The sequence below is a fragment of the Delphinapterus leucas genome, chromosome 3 (assembly GCF_059928025.1).
Source record: "Delphinapterus leucas isolate spDelLeu-1000000601 "Yukka" chromosome 3, BTC_Dleu_Yukka2, whole genome shotgun sequence".
Taxonomy (NCBI): Eukaryota; Metazoa; Chordata; class Mammalia; order Artiodactyla; family Monodontidae; genus Delphinapterus; species Delphinapterus leucas.
In genome coordinates this window covers 158,189,652-158,213,366 of record NC_143131.1, presented here as the reverse complement: position 1 = coordinate 158,213,366, position 23,715 = coordinate 158,189,652, and the positions used below count along the sequence as shown (strand labels likewise).

General features: G+C 36.5%; 1 protein-coding gene across 3 annotated transcripts; it reads left to right on the top strand.

Moving 5' to 3' along the window:
• The first annotated feature begins 2,564 nt into the window (after positions 1-2,564).
• LOC149749872 (dual specificity protein kinase CLK4) lies at positions 2,565-23,250 on the top strand. 3 transcript variants are annotated; one of them, XM_089909797.1, is made up of 14 exons: positions 2,565-2,693; positions 5,516-5,676; positions 6,444-6,510; positions 10,451-10,673; positions 11,733-11,823; positions 12,222-12,288; positions 15,100-15,216; positions 15,309-15,475; positions 15,682-15,776; positions 16,027-16,156; positions 18,927-19,009; positions 21,753-21,832; positions 22,559-22,649; positions 22,732-23,250. In XM_089909797.1, the coding sequence occupies exons 2-14, from the start codon at positions 5,574-5,576 to the stop codon at positions 22,870-22,872; spliced, it is 1,455 nt and encodes a 484-aa protein (XP_089765923.1). In that variant the 5' UTR covers positions 2,565-2,693; positions 5,516-5,573; the 3' UTR covers positions 22,873-23,250. The 3 variants fall into 3 exon arrangements, with proteins under 3 accessions (XP_089765923.1, XP_089765921.1, XP_089765922.1); XM_089909795.1 differs by lacking the exon at positions 6,444-6,510 and having other exon boundaries at positions 2,567-2,693; XM_089909796.1 differs by lacking the exons at positions 6,444-6,510; positions 21,753-21,832; positions 22,559-22,649 and having other exon boundaries at positions 2,567-2,693.
• Positions 23,251-23,715: the final 465 nt, after the last annotated feature.

Here is a 23,715-nt window from a genome sequence, read left to right as displayed (position 1 = left end):
CTGTAGATTGCTTTGGGTAGTAGAGTCATTTTCACAATGTTGATTCTTCCCATCCAAGAACATGGTATAGCTCTTCATCTATTTGTATCATCTTTAATTTCTTTCATCAGTGTCTTATAATTTTCTGCATACAGGTCTTTTGTCTCCTTAGGTAGGTTTATTCCTAGATATTTTATTCTTTTTGTTGCAACATACTTGTTCTGTGTTGAGATGAAGCTACCAGATTAGACGGTTTTTCTGGTGTGTTAATAGTGGATTCTGAGAAATTTAGACAGACTTTTTATTAAGTCCTCTGACACAAGGTGTTCATTTTCCAGGTAACTGACTTATTAGAAAGGGTTAAGGTGTCAGGTAAGATTATTAAGCCAACTGGCCCAGGGATTCTGGGAGTAAATTTCAACCTTTGATTTAGTCCAACTTAACCCAACTGAGCAAAACAGCCAAAAGCAGCTTCCATAAACAACCTACAAATATGTACTGGGTTGTAGCCACTGAGATACCAAAGATAATATAAATCAGGTCCTTGTCTCCAGTCAAAGCTCATAAGCCACAGAGAGTAAATAGGAGCACCATACATGTTGACCTCCTCCTGATCATGACACACTTTCAAATATTAGACCTTAATATTTAAGTGGCAGACAAACTTAAATATTCAAAATGACACTAAAATAAGATAGCAGCAACTACAAAGCAGACTGCACTACTGGGTAACATTGTTTTGTGATGTCTATAAATCCCTCTGTAGGGGGCCTTTCCACTTGGCTGTCTTTTAAGTTTATATTGCTGTTTGAACAAAACTGTGCACTGTCCTGACCACATTCTCTTTTAGTCTCACAAGACAAAGGTCTTTCATGTGTCAGCAAAAAAGGGGAACTTTTCTTTGCTGCCAGCTTAATTTATGCCTCTATATGCCTCAAGCTGAGTCCCACTTTACCTCGCAAGATGGCCCAGTCTACTCAGCTAAACATTCCAACTGATAGATGTCCCTGAAATAGTAGGCGTAATCAGTTGTAGAAGCAATACATTTCACACTATGGACAAAATTGGTCATCATATTTTGGTGGTTCCAGGCACACCAGTGTGCCTTGGCCAACTGATTAAGGACCTCATCTCTAACCAGAGTTGTCAACAGCAGGGAGATAGGCGGGAACTGATGTAGTCAGAGATAGCATCTTAGAGACAGACCTCAAAGGATGGGTAAGATTTAAAATTGTAGATGCATAAATGGTGGCTATTCCAGGTGAGAAGAATAACGTCTGTTTCATTCTACAGCATAAAGAATTTTCACTTCCAATTTTCCAATTATCTTTTCAACTTCACTTCTTCACTTCTTAACATGGGGTACAATCTCCATAACAATTCAATTTATCCAGAGTAGGTGGCACAAGTTTTCTACAGTATTAGGTCATGAAATGACAGTGCCCTCCTTTCACCTAACAAGGTACAAGGTACAAACCCACATGCTATTGGATTTATGCCCGCAACAGTCCAACCATGCCCTCCCAAATTTGATTTCTGACTTTCTCTTTTATCCATCGAATGTTTGTCAGAACACAAAATCCCCTTGACACTTTTCAGGACCAACCCTACCTGACTCTTTCCCAGCATTTGTCACTGTCAGCCTTTCCCTCATTTAAGCCCTTCTCTCGCTTACTCTGACACCGCACTCTTGGTTCTCTTCTCCTTCTGATCATTCCTTCTCAGGCTCTTTTCCTCTGTCCCTTAAGTGCTCCCCAGGGCTCAGATTTTGGCCTTTTTCTCTCTTCTCACTCTACACGCTCACAACGGGAAACTGTCTGGGGATCCTTATAACTGCGAAATACCTTATCTGAGGTAAGCAAGCCCCTTAACGGGGCTCACTAGCTCTCAGACATTACTCTGCCTTGGTTAAATAAAACTGACTCACAGGAATAAATAATGGGGAAAAGTTTGTTAGGGAAACTTCCAGCTACCAGGAGGCAGGGACCACAACAGGAAAAATTTTGTAAGGAGTCTCAACTGAAACTTATTTTTTTGTTGTTTTTTATTAGGAACACAGGCCTTAAAAAGATAAGCACCTCTGAGCTTGTTTCCTAAGACATCCTATTTATCGGAATCCATTTTTAGACAGGACGTTCCAAGCGGGCTGGACTACACAATCGCGTTCACTGAGCTAACCCCAGCACCAGCCTGGGCTGGTTTGCGGCTTGTCTATTGCGCGGTGGCTCTGCCTGCAGTTCAGCCGTGGTCCGGCCCACTGGGGCGGGAGAGCAGGAAACGGAGCCACGGTTGGCTCTGCTGAGAGGTGCTGCATTCAGAATAACTCCTCGAGTAACAGCAGACACGTGCCACAGGCTTAGGGCGTTTCCTCCCGGCTTCACCCAGGTTCTCCCGCAACGAAAACAATCTAGGGAGTTGCCTCAGCCACCGCACTTCTCGGAGCGTAGACTGCTCCGCCCGCGCAGCCACGTGGTGGAGGGCGGGGCCCGCCCCTGACGCCACACAGGGCTCCGCCCCTTAGGGGAGAGGCGGGAGCGCGTGAGCTCTGTTACGCAGGCGCGTTCGTCCTTTATAAATGGCGCTAGAAGCCGACAGTGGGGGGTGTAGGGAGAGGGTGTTGCCGCCATCTTGTAGGATGTTTGTCGCAGCGACTGGGAGAGAAGACGGCGGTTTGGTGACAATTATTGGCCAAAGGGCCTTTTACTTTTGCGGAGGTAAGGTTTCGGATAGGGTGTTCTGGGCTGGGTGGTTTCCCAGTCTTTTAGGTCTCGAAGCTACGTGTCGGAAAAAGGACGGGATTCGGGGCCTCGGCGACCGGGGTTTCTTCGGGGCACAGCTCTGCTCGTGGCATTTGAAACCTAAAGTTGCCCAGGTGTCGTGGTAGATTTAAAATCCTAGGGCGGAAAGGCCTCGGCTCTGCTGCTGACTCTTCTCAGAGAGGCCAGGCCACTCATATCACGGCTCCTTTAGGCCCGTGACTCGTCCCGCCGATCAGGGTGAGACCCTGCGAGAGCCTCCTGGGGCAAAGTGTTTTCCTAGATCAAGCCTTACTCTGGGTCCCTGGCCTCGGCCGTTTGTAGCATTCTGGGATTTTCCGAGGTCAGACTTCTGCCTCTGAGTGCGCGAAAGGCCCTGATAAGGTACCCTGGCGGAGAGGCGGGGGGTGGGGACTGGGCGTCCGAGGAACTGCTAGTTTGCGAGTCCAGGTGGTGGAATTTAGCTCGTGCTTGTGAGAGGTAAATACGGAGAGGCTCATCCTTTGTGCGAACTGTTTTTTTCCTAAAGTGGAGCATAGTATTGTTGCATCAGATCTGCATTTCTGATACTTATGCATCACACTGTCCTTGATTACTTAAGTAACCGTGAAATGCTTATACTATTCTTAGGAAACAGCGCTCCAAACTGACCACGTCAGCCACCTGGTCTTATTTTATAGCTATCTTTGTATGATTGTGCTCCATACATACACCCACAGGCTTCTTGTTATCCATTACATACAGTACTCTTGGAGCCATCTAATCATAACTTTAACCTATATAGATATTTTAATATAGATAACGTAAAATTGTCGGGTAATATAGGGTGTTAAAGGGCAGTAGAGAATCAGGTTTCTAAGATGGATATAAACATCCGATGTTTATTGTATCTGATGTTTTTATTGAAGGATGTCCGATGATTCTAACATGTAGGATTCTTTGTTAATTAGAAATAGTGTGATAATTCTAGATAGTTTTTCTTTTTTTTGTATGCGAAGGAACCTAATCTGTGTAACCTGGATCCGGGATTCTTCTCTTGGCCTCCTGAGAAAATATTTCTGAACAGCAGAGGCGGCGGGGGTGGGGGGTGGGTGGCGGGGGGCGGGGCGGGAATGGCTTCCTAACAGCTGAATTAAATTTAAAGTAATGAACTTGGCTAGAGAAATAAAAACCTTTGGCTCTCCCAAGATGCTTATTTTAATATTTGCATATTGATAACTGTGGTTATTTAAGAATTCTGCCTTGGTGAGCTAGTTATGGCCTACTGACAGTAGAAGGAAAAAAACAAAGCTGAAGCAGACACACATGTTTTGCAAAAACTGCATTATAATAGTCATAGTAATAAACGTCAGTCATCAGATGTTGTAATTTTGCTTGCTATGATTTAAGAATGCTTAACTAAACAATTTTAAAGAGTTCCTGTGTGGTTAAAATACAATTTGGGTAATTGAAGGGTCAGAAGAATTCCACTAGAAATATAATTTTTTTTTTGATGGCTTTTCTGATGGTCTTTTGGCTCAGGTTAATTTGTAATGTCATTTATTTCAGTTTCCCATATTCAAATGACTATGTAAATCAGAATGCTCACTTATCAGTTTCCAGTGAGAGCCCTGACTAGAGTTTTAGGATTTTTGTTGGACCTAAGAATCAACAAGAGAAGTGAGTTAAAAGATCTGAATATTTGGTGGCTTCGGGCTCTGATGGCATGATACCTACATTTCCTTAGGGAATACCTCCCAGGAGATGCCTCATTTTAAAGTCTTTTAATTCATTTGAAGTCTTTTAAATTTTTTACTTGAATTTGTTTGCTTGTTACTGAGTCATTTGGGCTAACTGCAGGGGGTTAACTAAGTTGGTTTTGCTCCATTTTACCTGTTTTCAGCTCCTTGCTGAGTTGTGAACCTCACCCTCTTCAACAGTTTGGACATCACTGTTAAAAACTTAACTGCTTTGTGAAACAATTAAGATGGGAAGAGGCAGATAGGGATGACATTGCTAGAACACAGATCCTGATCCTGAATGGAACTTGTGAGGATGTAGGTGGAGTCAGGGAATTGTCACAATTATCTGATTTCAGTGTGACCGTATTCATCCTTATAGGTTCATTTCTTCAGTCACCCCAGATCTACAACAAATATGTTTAATTTTAAGAATGGCTGCAGGATGATCTGAAAATAAACAGTCATCTCCTATATTCAGTATCCCTAAGTGTTTCTCTGACTTCAGTTATTTGTATCACAGTATTTCGACAAAGCTGCATGACACTTGTGATATTTGTTTTAAATTAGTTCACATTTAAAGTTAACATCAATAACTTAATAATTTGATTATATCAATAACTTAAGAGATTAGTAATAATTTACCATAGAAAGAAGGTAATGATAAAAATAAAACCAAAAAAGTTATTAATTTCTAGCTAGATATTGTTGTCTACTGAAGGCTCTGAGCCTGAATCCTGACTCTTTTTTTAAAATGGCAGTTAGCAAGTGTTAGTTGAAGATATGCACCAAGCTGAGAATTTATCCAGAAGAATTGAAAGAAAATGTATTAAGGTCTCACAGTGTTATCATTTAGTACTAGGTGTGTATACCACTTATGATCATCTGACATACCAGTGGGATAGTGCCTCCATGCCTTGGGAACCATTACCTACGAAGATTTTAGAACCTGTACAACCCTATGTGCTGAGGTTTTTCTATTTAATATTAATGTGAAATATTTTATTTACTAAATATAACCATCTGTAAATTCCACAACTCACTTTTCATTTCCATTAATAGATGAGGCATTCCAAAAGAACTCACTGCCCTGACTGGGATAGCAGAGAAAGCTGGGGACATGAAAGCTACAGTGGAAGTCACAAACGGAAGAGGAGATCCCACAGTAGTACACAAGAGAACAGACATTGTAAACCACATCACCAGCTTAAAGAATCTGATTGGTAAATTACGCTTGAACTAGTACCATTTTAACACTAATAGTTTTAATGACTTGTCATTAGCGTATATAGCTTTCATCTGTCAGATTGTTTTATAAATCAGTCAACAAATACTCATTCAGAAAATATTTACTGAGTGCCTATTATATGCTAGACACTGCTGTGAATAGAACAGAGTTCCTACCCTCACATATCTGTGTCCATTTCGGAGCTGTAGGAGACAGTTGATTGAGTCCCAGCTGCCAGTAATATAGTTGGGGGAAATGAGACACACAAAAGTTAAGTAAGTGATTAAAGGACCAGTGAGTGCCTTTAACTTGTATGTAGTAGGGAGAGCTGTACATTGGGGCACTTATTTAGGGTTCCACAAATGAGAGATAATGAAGGGTGGGGAAGAGTTCATCCAGATGAGAAAAATAGCATGTGATGTGTGAGAATGTTAAAGTGTGTTGGGGATTAGTTGCTTATACTGTATTCTACAGGTTATATTTGTAGATAAGGCCAGTAGATATGTTTGGGATTTTTAGAAGCTTGGCTGTTGTAAGAAGGGCCTCAATAAAAATTTCCAATGGCATATGTCCTGTTTTATTGTATTCTTACCAGTGTAAAATTTGGAGGTAATACATTTGTATAGAATTGAAGGAATTTTTCAAGTTCCTAAATGATTTAACAAAGCCTAGGTGAATAGAGTTTCTTTCATTCTGTCCTCCATTAATTTCCCTCTCTCATTTGTTTTTGTTGGTTCTATGTTTTCTCCTTGTTTTGTGCAGATGTTCCACTGGGACTGTTTGCCAGATTGCTTTCTAAATTAGCCAACTGGGGTTACTTTAAAAAACAATATGTAATTTTTTTCCTTCTCCATGCCAAAACAGACTTGTTCTGTAGAACAGTGAGCTTGTTGGTAATCAGTGCAGACTAATCATTCTTCACACACTATCATATGGAGGGAAGAGAGAGAATCTATGCCAGGATTTCAATGACCTGAGCTAATTAATGTATTATACAAGAATATCTGTACCCTATATTAAGATAAATACAAAATACTCTGTAAGGCTTAACATATAGTACTAACCATTCATGGATTTATTATGCATTGTATGTGTAGAAAGGAAGTGATATGAATGATGAATGATATGAATGATATGAATGATGAATTCATATTCATAATTAACCACATAAAGATGTTACTGAGTCAGTGCAATAACCACTAGGCCAATAGTTTCTTCTTTGATATTGGCACCAGAGATGTCTGGTGGTAATTGCTCTCTAATCTGGAGTAATCTAATAATCTTTTTCAAGATTCAAAACTTTTCGAGAGTGTTTTTTGTAAAATTATTGGAAAAAAATGAAAAATACAGAAGCGTATAAAGAAGGTACGCTTGGTAGGATGCTAGTCCCCCATTTGGATGTAAAGTTATTTCTTCTGAAAAATATTTTTGTATACAAATCTTTGCCTCTGAATATTTCCTGAAAATAGGTTCTAAGAAGGGACAGTTTCAAGTTAAAGGGTGTGAACTCTTATAAGGCTCTTGGTACATATTCACATATTTTTCACGTATTTTTCTAGAAAGTTTGTACCAAGTTACACTCCTACGACATGCTGTCACCAGTCTTGCCTATTTTGAAATGCCAAGAATAGTGTTTTGTTTTCATTTGAATTTTTAAATTTCTGCTGAATTTATCCTCTGTCATGTGCTTATTGAACACTTGAACATTTTTTTAATTAAAGTATATTTGATTGTGAACATTATTTTTGTATTCTTAGCCTATTTTTTCTATTAAAGTGTATTTTTCTTATGATTTATCAGCGCTTTTATTGGTTATCAATTATCTTACCTTTTTTCATATATATTTCAGAGTGTCTTTTCTTTCTGATTTGTAAGTAGCCTGTGAATTTCTCCCTTCCTACAGGCTTAATCAGTTCTACACAGGAAGACTGATGTGGCTGTGAACGCTGTGAACACATTTTATATCCTTAAATGTCTTGTTGTAACATAGAGTATCAAGCCTTAAACCAGTGATTCTCAAACTTTAGTGTGAATAGAATCACTTTGGAGGTATGTTTAAAATGCATATTACCAGATTATTCAGTGAGTCTGACCTGGGGTCCAGGGATCTTCATTTTTAAAAATTCAATATTTCGATATTGTTAATAAACAGACCACCCTTTGAGAAACACTGTTTTAAGCCCTTTAGCCTGGCATGCAAGATTTTGGATGATCTGTTCCCAGCTTATTTATTTGCCTATGTTCCCCTATGTGAAAATTGCTCTTGCTGAAATTGTCTGCTTACTATTTCCTAAGTAACATGTAGACAAACTCATCTCTAAGCCATTCTGGCTAAAAGTACTCTATAAATGTAAGATAGTAATATGCCATTTTTCTTTCCTGGCATTTCTTCTACTTCCCACTTTGCCCAAATCTTGATTTCCCTTTAAGATGCAACTAACTGTTCCCTTCTTTTTCATGAAATCTTCCCTGACCATTTTAAGCATTTTGAGTTTTTTCTCCTAAGCACTCATATCCACGCTTTCAACATTTTCTGCATCGTTGAGTTTTGTTTAGGTCTCAAACTGAACAGTTATTTGTTGGCAGGGATTTTGCCTCATATATATTTTTTACCTTCCACAGGACCTGTGTGGAAATAAAAACGAATGCCCATAGCCTCATTAGTCTTGGCTGTTTTGAAGAACTACAGTGAAATATTCACTGGACATTCAGTGAATATTTTTAGAAATTAAATCAGTCTGTTCATCCTGTTCACTGTGTCCATATAGCCTTTATAATTCTATATATATTTATATATATAGAATATATATATTATATATATTATATATTATAATATGTATATATAATATATAGTATAATATATATAATATATATTATAATAGTTTATATAATTAATAAATAATTTCTTTATATAATTAATATATTAATAATATAATATATATAGAATATATATTATAATTATATATATATTTATATATAATTGTTTATATAATCTCTAAGCCTTGGTTGTTGTAGGTTGAAGAGGCCCTCATCTTTTTAGTTTATCCTCATGGTATTACTTCACTCTATGTTTGTTATTCTTTAGATTATTTATGGATTATCAGCAGCTCTAATTTCATGCACTAGTCCAGCTAAGGATTATTAGTGTTAGAGTTTTCCGATAAATTTTAGACTTTTATGGGAAGGATGCCTTACAGAATTAAACAGATGCCCTTTAGAGTATGGTAATTTCTAGCTTGACGTATTGTAGATCTCTCCCTTAACGGTTCCAAGCAACTGATCAGATCCCTGACTTAGACCCAGATTTAGACCCTAATATCCTGAGTTGTTTCTCCAATGGCTAGAACTTAAGGCTGACACTGGGGAAAGGGGGTTTCTGCATCTCCCCAGCCTGGATTTGATGCCAGCCCTGTTGAGTAGCAGTTTTAGAGATGCTTCTCCTTTATTTCTGTGTAAAGCAGCCTCCTGAGAAAAAGAATGACAACATATTCTGGGAAAAAGAAAGAGGTTAGTGAGGGCAGTCTAGTTAACATCTGTCACTCCATTGCTTGTCAGGATTATTTTAGCTGGTGTGTCTGACTGGGCAGGTGTCCCCTCTCTCCCTCAGTGCTCCATTTGCACTGAGGGATCTCTTGAAGCTTCACACTCTGTTGAAAAGGACACTCATCCCAGGTAGAGAGGGGGACGGGAAACTGGGCCAATGGAATCTTTTTCTTTCCATCAGATCAAGGCTGCTTAACTGGAATCCATTGACTTCCTGAGGTCCATGACCTCTGAAATTCCTTGCCAAGTTTTGTTTACGCATTTGTGCGTTTCTTAGGGGAGAGGGTCCATATCTCTCAATCAGATTTTCAAAGGGATCTGTAGATTCAGAAGTTAAGCACTATGGCACCAGATGATGCTGTTTTTCCTGAATTCTTGTTTATTTCACAAGCAGGAGTGACAAATTCAAAATGCAAAGGGAAGTAGGGGGTTGGGAAATCCTAAGCAAGCAATTACAAGAACCTTTTCTCATTTGAGGGGGATATATTTTAGATATTTTTGGCACATGAAGCAGCCTTCAAAAGCTGTGTTGTCTATTTCTCAGAGAGATACAGGAAGCTCGAAATAGAGGAGAGGAGATGGAATAGGTGGTGTGTATAATAATACTGGCACATACTATAGGATTTAGAATGTGCTCTACAACCATGGCAAATCATTTTCCTTCTAGGGATCTCAGTTTAGTCATCTGTAAAATGAGAGGCCTGAAATATAATTAAGATTCCTTTAGCTCTAATACACCTTTCATGAAAGAACTCTGCGCCAGAGATACCTAACTTACATTAAGAAGGAAAGGAATCCTGTTTTGCCTGCCTCATATTGTGTGTGGCTCTGAAAAAAGGAAGAGAGTTTAGTTACAGATGCATATATCACAAGATTGATGAATTTCAGAAGAGCAGTTTTGTGAATTTTTGGTCTTAACTTTCACCAGAAGGTAAAGGGACACTTAATCAAGTAAACACTGAATATGTTGAATGATTTGACCCAAGCTTTGTTCCTTCATAGCAGTATATATTAATAGAGATATATGTTCCCCTTTACTTGTTGGTTAAAGTAAAATTATTTCTTAAGTTTTGTCAGTTAAATATAAATTCTAATTCATCAATTTGTATTTTTTTCTTTTATTGAGTTAGCTGTTTTAAACCACGAATTCTTGAGAGAATGTTTTATTTTAACCACGTTATTCTAGAATGAAGAGAGTAATTTTAAATCCTTTAATGTGTTTGCAGTCATTATTTAGAAGCAGGGTCCTTGAATGAGAGAGATTATCGGGACCGGAGATACATTGATGAATACAGAAATGACTACTGCGAAAGATATGTTCCTAGACATTATCACAGAGACGTTGAAAGCAGTTATCGAATCCACTGCAGGAAATCTTCAGTCCGAAGCAGGAGAAGCAGTCCTAAAAGGAAGCGTAATAGACACTGTTCAAGTAATCAGTCACGTTCGGTATGATTGATTTTGTTTTTATTTTGGGTGGATACTTATTTGTGTGTAAAAGCTCTTACTGAGCCAATAAATTTGAAAAAGTTTATAATACTATATGAATATAATTGTGTTTATATTACTTGAATCCTTAAAGGAAACTTCCAAATTCTTACAACTAATCTGTATTTATTAGTTAGCCCTCATTTGCCCACATTTACTCATTGTCTGCAGACCAGATCACGAGTTTCTTGATTTTAATGTTAAAAATATTTTTATCTTTTATAACATAATCATACGAAAAGATGAAGCACCCATCTTTTCTTTCATCTTAAACGTTTTTTACTTTAAAAGAAACCCCTTTCCCAGTACTTGGAGACAAGTGTAGAAAGTTGCACTGGCGAATACTTACCCTGTGTATAGCACAGGCTCCAATTAGTTCCATTGGAGTTCTGAAAGTGGGTGCTGAAGGGGAAATTATTGTCCAGAAAGCCTGCCCTTTTTTTTTACACTCATGAATCTTCACTTGTTTGCAGTAAACTATGAATTATTTTCCTCCCCAAGTTTTCTTCAGTAGAACTATCATTGATTAGATCGAACATTGACATTAGCCTTTATTTTCCCCTTTTATTTTAATTAAGTATGTTTAAAAATATTGCTAAATATCAATTTGAACTAATCTTGACATTTTAAAACATTTTCCTGACAAACTAGACATCTCAACTCACAGCATAGGCTATTTTATAACAAGAGATTAATAGATCATGACATTGCATTCTTTAAATTTCAGACTTCAATTAAGTCAGTATTTTAAAGAGACAATTGTGTTGTTTTTTCTATTGCCACTTTAAGTATCTTATCTGAAAATCTGTTCCTTGCCATGTTTTTCTTCTGTAACATAAACTGTGCCTTGTGAATTTCTGGGGACTGAATTTGAAATTGCTCCTGCCAACTGTTCGTGGCCTGGTGCTTATCTGAATGCCTGAATATCTCCCCGCTGAATGAATTGCGTATTCTGCCCTGAATTCACTCTGATATATTGATTGGCTGGATGATCTTGGTGCTGCCCACTTGCCGTTCCAGAAGAGCCACCGAAGGAAAAGATCCAGGAGTATAGAGGATGATGAGGAGGGTCACCTGATCTGTCAAAGTGGAGACGTTCTAAGAGCAAGATGTATAGAATATTTTTCAACACTTTTTAAACTTTTCAGACAGAATAATCTTTTTAAGAATAGCTTGTCAGCGGGGGGCTAAAGAACTCTTCATTGCTTTTTTGTTTTGTTTTTCGTGGGTTTGTTTGTTGTTCTTTTGTATTTCTTCTTTTCTATAGAGTTTAAATATTTCTACTCTAAAGTTCCAAAATAATCAGTGGAATTTGAGATTAGAGCAAGAATGATAGCTCTATCTAAATTATTTTTGTAGCAGCTGAAAATAAAATAATTTGACTGCTGGAACCTTAATTATGCTTTAATAGAGATCATTTGAAAATATTCCACACTTAAGCATTCATTATTTGAATAACTGATAATTTGTACGCAGGTACTTACACTTCTTTCTCCCCCCTCACTTTAGATGAAATCGTGGACACTTTGGGAGAAGGGGCCTTTGGCAAAGTTGTAGAGTGTATTGATCATGGCATGTAAGTTTGTTGTTTTTCTTTTTTGAACATTCTGATATTTTTGGTGGAGAAGGATCCATAATTTAAATGAAATGGAATTTAAGTGGTAGCTATGTGTTTTCCTGGGAGGTGTAAGTATTCAAAAGTTCTTGAACTGTGTATGATTTATTTACCGTAAGTATGGATTTTGATCAAGAATGCTAAAAATTTTTATCAGATGGAGTTCATTGAAATTAATGCGAATGTTCAAGTGAAGAGTTTCCCAGAACTTAGGTCCTTAGCTTTCTATAAGAGATTTGGAGTGCTTTACCCTACTTTTGAATTGCAGAGACAATAAATTAGCATGTCTAATCTTCTTGGTTCAAAAACTTTTATTTCCAAAGGAAATGTTTTCCTCTAGGATCTCTATTCTGTGGTTGCAAGTTTTTATGTAAGTGAATGTCTTAAAACAGTTTAGTGGAAACCGCACATTTCTAAATTGACATCTAAACTTTTCTTCATAAAATAGTTGAGGATGTAATTTCCAGCTTATTGTAAATGCTGATTTTTTTAAAAAAACATATCTCTCTTTTTAAATATGTTTGGAGGAATCTAAATACAACAGCTTGATACCTCCTGTCATCCATGAACAAAGTTTTCTTGAATACGTAGAAATGCTTTATCCTTGAACTTACTTCATTTTTCATAGAGAATATTATCCTAAATGTCTTTTATTATCACCCTTTCCTCTCTATGACAAAAATGTGAACATAAAGTAAAATTTTAAGATATTTTGAAATACTTTGACTTAGGAAAGTTGCTAAGAATTCCCATATATTCTTCACCCAGATTCCACAAATGTTAACATTTTACAGTATTTAATCATTCTCTGTATTTACATGTTATATGTATTTTCAAGTTTTGCCAGCTCATCTACAGACCTGATTCACATTTCACTAGTTGTCCCATTAAGGTCTTTTAAAAATTTCTTGAGGTTCTAAGACTTGAGTATTTGAGATATTCCAGTGAATAGTATTCAATTGATCAAGTACAAATCTGTTACAAATTTTGATACTTATTAGACCTAAAACATACAATGTAATTGAAAATATATCTTTTATTGAGATGGTTGGGGCCTTTAAAAAATGAGTTCATGTATCCATAGATAAATCTTACTGTTTTAGCATTAAGTTTCCATTTTTCGTTTTTTTTTAATTGACAAGTAATATGAAAGCTTGTAAGTTTAAGGTGTATAACGTTGGTTTGAAACATTTATATACTGCAATATGATTGCTATAGTAGCATTAGCTAACACCATTATCCATTTTTCGTTTTTATAGCTATTAGCACTGTTCATTTTTATAGCTTATTAGCAGTTAGAAAACTTGGCCATACGATTAAATAGATGAGACTAGAAGAAGTTTTGTCACAGCAGTTTTATAGTAATTCTTGTAAGTCTTGAGATATATGCTATACATCATAGGGAGATAAATCATTAAAAATTTATTTTGATGATTATATATCAGCCCACAACTTCACTGGGGCCTTGTCAAAAGAAATGAGTTTGGAACAGGTTTGCTATCCAACCACTAGAAAAATTTGTTTGCCTCAAAGATTTTTTTTTTTTTATAAACAGCCTAGGGCACAAACCTTGCCATATTAATTTCGTGTGCATGGGGTTCTCTTTTGTAATGTGGGAAGGCCATAGTGAAAAATGCAGGGTTGACTGCTGGCTTGTATTCAAGAAGATCAGGTTTAGAAAAGAGGACAGAAGGAAGCTGAAGATTTGGAAATCCCTTTCCTCAAAATCATTTATGGCTTTTTTTTTTTGCCGCACCACGTGGCTTGCGGGATCTCGGCTCCCCGACCAGGGATTGAACCTGGGCCTACGGCAGTGAAAGCTCATGTCTTAAACCACTGGACCACCAGGGAATTCCCTCTGTACTTTTTAGGAAGTATTACAGATGTCCCGGTCTAAAACACGCTGCCCTACATTGTTGCTATTTATACCTATTCGCATCCGTGAATGCACTAAACATTTTTTTGGCTTCATGACTTATTGGTGTCTCCTTTGCCGGAATTATCTAACAAACTGATAGTTGTCTTCCTTCTCTGAAGAAGTCTAAGCTCCCCTAACCCTGATGGTTAGGCTCTTTCCTCTCTCTACTCCTTATACCAGGCACTTCTAACCTTATGATAAGTTGTTCAAGTGTCTGTCTTTTCCATTAGACTGTGAGGTACATGGGACAAGCCCTTTTTAACACTGATTCCAATGCAACATCTGGCACAGTCGGTCTAGCGTGGTGAATGAGTGAATGCTTTCAGCAGTAGTATGTTCTATTCAAGGTTTATATTTTTATCCTTTTTTTTTTTTTAAAAAAACTACTTATAAAATCTAGGTAAATTTAAACTTTTGGAAACAAACATTAACGTTGATAAGTATTAAGAGAAATCATCACTCCGTATAATGTATATTTTGTCAAAATGTTTCGAAAAAATGTTTATAGATCTGCTATAATATACCCTGAAAGATTATTTTAGGAAAATAGCATAGAATGATTGGTACTTAATAAGATTATGCTTTAGAGCAGGGGTCCCCAACCCCTGGGCTGTGGACTGGTAGGAACTGGGCCTCACAGCAGGAGGTGAGCAGTGGGCGAGCAAGTGAAATTTCATCTGCTGCTCCCCATAGCTTGCATTACCATCTGAACCATCACACCCTCCCCCCACCATGGAAAAATTGTCTTCCATGAAACCGGTCCCTGGTGCCAAAAGGGTTGGGGATAGCTGCTTTAGAGGATACATGTCTTCAGTGCCCTTCTGTACATTTACCATTTTCATTTTGTTTTTAAGGAGTGGCATGCATGTAGCGGTGAAAATCATAAAAAATGTGGGACGATATCGTGAAGCAGCTCGTTCAGAAATCCAAGTATTAGAACATTTAAATAGTACTGATCCCAATAGTGTCTTGTAAGTAATAAACTTGGAACTGTGATCCATTATGTTACATGAAATAATCAGAATTCTGTGAACTGAATTATTTTTATTCTGATCTGTTTTAGCCGATGTGTCCAGATGCTAGAATGGTTTGATCATCATGGTCATGTTTGTATTGTGTTTGAACTCCTGGGACTTAGTACCTATGATTTCATTAAAGAAAACAGCTTTCTGCCATTTCAAATTGACCATATCAGGCAAATGGCATATCAGATCTGTCAGTCAATAAATTGTAAGTATACTTGTTAAATTTTTAAATACCAGTAAATTAAAGGTTTTATTGTACAAGCAACATATCAAAACATTGTCACTAAAAATACACATTGCAAGTAAAGATGAAACCACTTTTGATCCCTACCTCTACTACTAATTCTCCTGTCCCCCGGTACAGATTAAATTTGTAAGTGAAACTAATAATGTCTTTTTGTTCTTTTATAGTTTTGCATCATAATAAATTAACCCATACAGATCTGAAGCCTGAAAATATTTTATTTGTGAAGTCTGACTATGTAGTCAAGTATAATTCAAAAATGGTAAGTTACACTTGTTTTAATTTTGGTAGTTGTCTTTAAAATTAATTTAGCTTGGTGATCCTTGGATGAGGAATTTTACCTTTGAGGCTTATTATATCCTGATGTTTAACCCAAAAAGGGTAATCCTTTGCCTTTCTCATGGGGTTATTTTGAAAATCAAAAAGATAATTCATGTGCAAGCCTTTTGGATAGTGCTATAAAATATTTCATATCTTTATTGATCTTTGTGTTTACTTAACTGTATCTCTAGAAACGTGATGAACGCACACTGAAAAACACAGATATCAAAGTTGTTGACTTAGGAAGTGCAACATACGATGATGAACATCATAGTACTTTGGTATCTACACGGCATTACAGAGCTCCAGAGGTCATTTTGGGTTAGTAGATACCAGACTTCCTGATATTTTAATTGAAAAAGAGATTTTTTGTTCTCTACAGCTTTTATTGGGGGGCAGGTAGTTGGGGGATAGCTGTAATTTTCTTAGCATTGTACAGAAAATGTTTTCTGTTTTCATAAAAGCTGTCTGGACATTGCTATAAATATTTTTCCTGAGTGGGAAAAATGTGATATCATCTGTAAAGATATTCCAGGTTGTGGTTATTTTTGAACAAGTCAGTCTTACAAGATCATAAGAGAACAAGCTGTACTGGCTAAGTACATGACAGCAGTATGATTTTGAAGCAATGTGGGCACCTCTTTTCGTCTCATCACAAATCATGGTGCTGGTGAAAATGCTAAAGATTGGGTTGGCAGACGTCTAGATGTAGGGTGGATGGAGGTTAAGAGGAGAAGAAAGAGGGGCTAGTCTAAGAGGAGAGCTTCTTTGATCATCTTTGACATGAGAAAGCATAGAAAGGAAAATTAGTTAAGGTGCAGGGTTTTTAAATATTAATAAAAGGGAACTCAGTGAGGGAGAGCGTGTCTTATGCCTCAAAATTTAAAAGTTCGAGACCAAGTCATGTTGATAGAGCAAGGAAGTCAGAGATGGCTTTGGGGGCTTGGAGACAGTGGGAAAAATTCAGATCAGGTGATATTGGGAGATAGTTAAATGGTATAAGCATATTACTTCACCAAAAGTAAGTTTCAACCGAGGTTGGATAGTAAAACATCTTTGTGGAATCAGTCTTTTCCACTTTTTACCTTTTGTCTAAGAGGACTTGGTAGTTCAGAATATGAGTGTGAAAGCAAACTAATGATGTTTACCTAGAGTAGAGAATTAGTAAAAGGGACAGGAAATTAAGAATATTATGTAGTGCTGGCTAGTAGAACTTTCCATGATGATAGAAACGTTCTATATCTGCACTATCCAACATGGTAGCCATTAGTAGCCACACGTAGACTACTGTGTACTTTCAGTATAGGCAGTGTGACTGAGGAACTGAATTTTAAATTAATTTAAATTTTAGATTTAAATAGCCACATGTGGCTAGTGGCTACCAAATAGGATAGCACAGGTTTGGAGCTCATCTTTGAGATTGATGTTACTAGGATTTCTGCTTAGTATGGTCTGAAAGAAGCTGCTGTGTTGCAGTAGTTTAGAAAGTGTATTCATGGTTGAGGACTGAAGGCTGCAATGAAGGTAAAAGAAAAGAGTGTGGGAAGAGATTGTGGACAGAGAGGTATTTTCAGAGCTTAAAAAGAGATAACTTGCTGTGTTTTATCAATTTTAAGAAGAAGATTTTTCTCTACATTTTAACATGTGAGGGAACGTAACACAAAACAATTGGCATTTTTTCTTTGTTATTGGTTTGTAAAACAGTGGTGTATCTTACAGTTAGTTAATGGCCTCCTCCTAGATTGTGTAAGATACAGTGATTCTTAGTAATAATACAGTCCCATGTGTGGCCAGGCTGGGGATAGTTGATATAAATCTGAAATTGGGGTTATTGGTCTTTAGGAAAAGAAATGAACAGATGGGAAGATTAGAAGGGTTCTTTGTGTGTTTGTGAAGTGTTACTCCTGAGGATTAAGGCAAAATTAGGTTGAAGGGGGAAGATGTTGTCAGTTGCTGCCATTGAGGAGGGCAGTTGGTCTCATGTCTTGGGTGTTGGTAGTAAACAGAAGTTGGTAAAAGTGAATGATGTGAAATTCCAAAGAGTATGAGAGCTGACCCATAAGAGAATGAGGTAATTTACAGTCACTTGGGAGAAAGCTGGACTGGGAGACAGGAGTGGCTGGAAAAGAAAACTTTCATCTTAGATCCAAGCTCTATCATTTGCAGATTTTGTATGTGTTACTGTAAGTAGAAACCATGCTCCATTATCCTTTTGTTCAAGTAATAAGTACCATGAGGGTTAACAAAAATGGCTAAATCATAGTCAAGTTCCTTGAATATATTGTTTCTTCCTTTATCTTTAAATTCAGTAATGTTATTGAAAGTAATTGAAATGTCTTTTAAAGTAGGATTTATTTGTACATTATTGTTTTATTAAAAACTTAATCTTTAAAAGGTTAAAACATCTGTATGGTTTACTCTTTTCCTTTCTAATTAGATATAGACTTAAGGCTAGGTGTTTTTTTCTTTTCTGAATAATGTTACTCTTGAGAATTCTGAAGGAGAAAGTATATATGATCATATATAGACAACCTGAAAGTACATATATAGATACCTCTCCATGTGAACTTTAAATAGCTATATAATTCTGCTTATGGGTGACACTGCTTATAATATCCATTATAATTCTTACATAATTTATGTGACACTACTATTTTTTTAATGGAAGAAATAAACTCAGATATCAAGCTGATGGTAATTGATGAGGGGTTAGTAATTACATTCTGAGGATAATTATTGAGCTATGTTTGCACTAATAAAATGTAAAATTTCATAGAACAACCGTTAACTGGGTATAACAGTGTTCCTCATTGCACAAGCAATTCAGAGACTATGGAATATATGCTAATCCTTCTTATTTTACATAAAATGCTTCCTCCCCCAGGTTAAAATACTGTAATTTGATACAAGGATATGGAGGACTCTGAAAGCATAGTGTGTTTGATATAAAACTAAAAATGTAAACCCTGAATTTACTATCATATTCTCCTAAATAGGCTATATAAAGAGAGCACCCACATAGGAAAAGATATTGTGTATTGGCAATTAAAAATTGTTGCATAATACAATGTTTGGTTTTGTTTTTAAATAGCTTTAGGTTGGTCTCAGCCTTGTGATGTTTGGAGCATAGGTTGCATTCTTATTGAATATTACCTTGGTTTCACAGTCTTTCAGGTATGTATTTAGTAAATGTTATTTACTGATTCATTATGAGCTTTAATGTTAAAGGCATGTTAAAGTTTTGGTTTCCATATTGGAAAGTTGCCATAGTGTCATTATTCTTAAGATTAAAACTTACATGCGCAAAATAGTCATCCTTCTCTAAAACCATAGTTGAATGAAATACTCCCAGTGAATGGTCATAATTCATTCTGCATGTGGAGCTTTTAAACACATGGTTCATATTGACTTCATATGATCCGTTTTATTGTGGTGCTCCTTCATAAATTTACATTAGTGTTACTATGGTCAGTTTTAATTCAGCTCTGGTTATGTTGCACTTTTATTAAAAGAATTCAGAAACAGTAAGTTGTATTAAGCATCTATGACACCCTAGACACATTTCTAAGCACTATGTGTATAAAAATGAAAAGACAGCATCTCTGTCCTCAAGGAAGTCATACACAGGATAGACATGGGAAAACGTACAGTACAATATGATACTTGCTATAATGGAACAATGTAGAAGGGAACCCAGAAAAGGTGAACGGTTAAGTTTCCTTAGAGAAGACATCACTGAGGAGTAGGGAGTTTAATCCATGCTATAAGGAAGAGTAAGAGTTTGTCAGAAAACTAGAGTGTGTGATGGCCATATCAGGAAGAAATGGTATTCATAAATGCAACAGGCATAAAGGAAGCTACTCTAGTTGAGGAAGGATGAATAGTGCCGTCAGAGTGTCTTGGATAAATAGGAAAATGGTGTCAGTAGGCAAGTATTGATTCATAGTGGACTTGTTTGCCATAGAAAGGTATTTGTTTTATCCTAGGAGTCAGTGGTTTCCAAATGTAGACTGGTTAGTCTAAAATGAAAATGATTTTGTAGGGTTGCCATTCTGGCTTTCATTTAGAAATTATCTCTCCTGGTTTTTTGGTATTAAAATGTTCTTTCTGTGAAATGGTAATAGTTATTGGCTTACTTGGCAGAACAAAAAGGAGAAAATGTTATTTAGGTCTCTACTTTTTTTCCTCATAATTTTGCTTATGTCAGAAAACTAGAAGTCTTGAAAGCTTCAAGTGGTGTAACCATTGAAGAGGGTTGTGATTTGATCAAGGTGTGTTGTTGGATGGGGTGAGGGTGGTTAGGGAGTTCCTGGCTAATACTATCAAGGTTGATTTGAGGTTATGGCAATGCAGGATGAGGAGGGAGGAAGCTGTGATTAATTATAAGTCACTTAGGCGGCTGTTGCAGAATATGTGTTCACTGCTGTGGGGCACCTCACCAAACTTCTGTCTACTCTGTAGAGATCTGTTAAAAGTACTCTGAGATTGTAGACAAGTTTGATATCTAGAACATAGCTGTCGGTCATTTCTAGGGGGTGGTGTCTGGTTTTGTGGTAGTAAGCTATAGGGTCAAGGAAAAAGTTGAGCACAGTGCATGCTTTCTTCATTCTGACACATATAAAATCCGTCAGATGGTTTTATGATTGTAAATCATTCTGAGATCTTAAGCGTCGATTATTAACTTTGGTTTGAGATGTGGTTTATATTTTAATTCTACCCTCCAAAATAGTCTTCAACTAAGGAACTTTTTGAAGATAATGGAGCTTGTATTATTTATTCCTGTCACAAATTAAGAACATTTTGAAAGCAGTGTGCTAGGCACAGTAGCTAATGGATTTAAAAAGCATTGCACATAGACTCTGCTCTTCAGAACAAGGGTTGGCAAACTATATCCTGTCTGATGCCTGCTTTAAAAAACGAAAAAGAATATGTGGTAGAGACCATTTGTGACCACCCAAGCCTAAAATATTTACTATCTGGTCCTTTACATAAGAAGTTTGCCAGCCTCTGCTTAGGAGTGTACCATTTAGTTTAACAATTTATTCTACTTTAGCCAAAGCTCTGCTACTGTGTAATTTAAGAATATGAGTTTTGACTTGGGTTCACAGCTCAGGTTTCCTCATTGATGAGCTATGTGAGCTTGAGCTAGTATCTTAACCTCTTTGAAAGTTATGTTCCCACATTCCTAGCTCAAGGTTGTTGTAAGAATTATTGGGACTGTATTTTTATTGTCTAGGATTAGTGTTACAAAGTTGCTATCCATTGGGTAATGGAGGTTAGTTAAGCAACCGATAAAATGAGTGGCCAGGTTTTTGGTAATCTTCCCCAGTCATCCCTCAGTTAAACAGTGCAAGTAATACAAATAAGGAAAAACTGTTCTGTTTCACATTAAACAAATTATTCCAACATTGTTAATCAACTGTACTTCAGTAAAATATACTTAAAAAGTTGTTCCTCAATCAGCTATACAGACCTTACCAATCCATTTCAGAAATCGGACAATCAGTATAGCTCATTCAGTTTTATTCCATCTTTGAAGTGGAGTGTAATATAAATTGTATAGCTGTCTAATCTAGTCCTTTTATGGAAACACTATTTTCTTTTTTTTCTTAACATTTATTTATTTACTTTATTTTTTTGTTGTTGCATTGGGTCTTCATTCCAGCACGTGGGCTTCTCTCTCGTTGCGGTGCGCGGATTTTCTCTCTCCAGTTGTGGTGTGCAGGTTCCAGAGTGTGTGAGCTCTGTAGTTGCGGCTCGCGGGCTCTCTCGTTGTGGTGGGCAGGCTTAGTTGGAAAGTGGATTCTCTACCACTGGACTACCAGGGAAGTCCCGGAAACACTATTTTCTTGTGTTTTCCTTTTATGTGCATGTAGGGAAATGGAAAGTGCTAAGTTTCTTTTTCCTATTTTTTTAGACTCATGATAGTAAAGAGCACCTGGCAATGATGGAACGTATGTTAGGACCCATACCAACACGCATGATTCAGAAAACACGGTATGCTTTTTAAGATTAAAGCCCTATATTGGGTACATGCAGTGGCCTATATTCAAACTATAGAAAACCCATCTTTGTTGTTATTGCTTATTCCAAAGACTGTAGATTTTGAATTTTTTTTCATGAAGTAGTTTTTGAAAAGTAATGCAATATTTACTTTGTGATCCAGTAATTAAAGTGGTGTTTTTATACTCAAGTTAACCTTTGCATAAGTGTTTTCCTAGGTTGATTTAAAAATAATACATAGAGTAGTAAAAAGCTTGATTTTGGAGTCATATCTAAGTTTGAATTCCAGACTGTTGCAAACCACATGTATGTCTTTGGACAAGAATACTATAAGTGGTTTCAAAACATAGCTTCACCACAGAAGTCATCCAGGGAATTGTTAAAGATTTCCAGCCCCATACCAGATCTAGTGAAATCAGAATTTACAGGAATGGATCTAGGAACCTCTGTTTTTGAAGCTGGCATTGTTTCACTTACGGTATTTGGGAACAACTTAGGTGGGATACTAAAACTTCAGAGGGTACAAGATTAGGAAAAATATCATATAAGGTAGCCGATATAATTATTGCTGAGATTTTTAGAAATTGTATGTTTATATATATAGAGAGAGAGATGTCTATGGTTTCATCTTTTCCCCCAATCCCCTGGTGGGGGCAGGGCAAGCATGTGGGGTTTTGGGGGGGTTGTTTCTTTTTTAATCCAGACGTCTCTTTCCTGTAGGAAACACAAGTATTTTCATCATAATCAGCTAGATTGGGAGGAACATAGTTCTGCTGGTAGATATGTTAGGAGACGCTGCAAACCACTAAAGGTAAAACAACAAAAAACAAAAAAAAAAACTGTTTTAACTATTTTTTAATGTCTTTCTTAAACAAAGTCATTTTTCCCCTCAGGAATTTATGCTTTGTCATGATGAGGAACATGAGAAACTGTTTGACCTGATTCGAAGAATGTTAGAATATGATCCAGTGAAAAGAATTACCTTGGATGAAGCATTGCAGCATCCTTTCTTTGACTTATTAAAAAAGAAATGAAATGGAAATCAGTGGTCTTACTATACTTCTCTAGAAGAGATTATTTAAGACTGTGTCAGTCAACTCTAAACATTCTAATATTTTTGTAAACCTTAAATTATTTTGTACAGTTAAGTGTAAATGCTGTATGTTTTGTATCAATCGCATAATTATCTTGTTAAGCAAATATGGTCTTGATAATGAAATATAAAAGCTAAAATTAATTTTCCTTTTTTGAGATTAATTACCATTTTTAAAGACCTTTGGAATATCCTTTGTGTCCAGTGATAAATGTGATTGATCTTGCTTTTTTGTACATGGAGGTTGACTCTTGGAAGTGATTTTTTGTTTTGTTTTTTGTTTTTTTTTTTTGAGTAAAAGGAAATCTTGACTACTTCATTCTTAAAAGAATATTCTTTATTTACCTCAAACTTAACTTTAAAAGTTTTTTCTGTAATTGTTGAACAGGTAATAAGTATTATTAAATCTAGGTAGGCAGGTATTAGAAACCAAAACCCATAGGAACTGTTTGCTGTTGGAATTTCATTAAATTGTAAGTATTGTTCTTTTTCATTGGGTGATGTCAGTGGTGGTAAGTAGCATTCATGGAAAGACATCCAACTTGTGCATCGTAATAGGTTAATAAAACCACATACACACTTCGTTTAAGATTAAAGTCTAACTGGAAAGTTAGCTTGGAAAGTCCTGTTTTCCAATGGCTATTTATGTAGTTAGTCACAAACGTAGAAATAGGAATTCTGATGACTGAGGTTTTTGTTTTTAATGCCAAATCTTCAGGAGTCTAGAAATTGTCCGATATCTGTTTCCTTACCATATGAAGTATAAATACTTAAACCTCAGCCT

Coding starts and splice junctions, on each gene's coding strand:
- LOC149749872 (XM_089909797.1), top strand. CDS start 5,574: ATGAAAGCTACAGTGGAAGTCACAAACGGAAGAGGAGATCCCACAGTA. Junction 10,674..11,732: donor CAAGTAATCAGTCACGTTCG/GTATGATTGATT, acceptor TTGCCGTTCCAG/AAGAGCCACCGAAGGAAAAG. Junction 15,777..16,026: donor TCAAGTATAATTCAAAAATG/GTAAGTTACACT, acceptor CTGTATCTCTAG/AAACGTGATGAACGCACACT.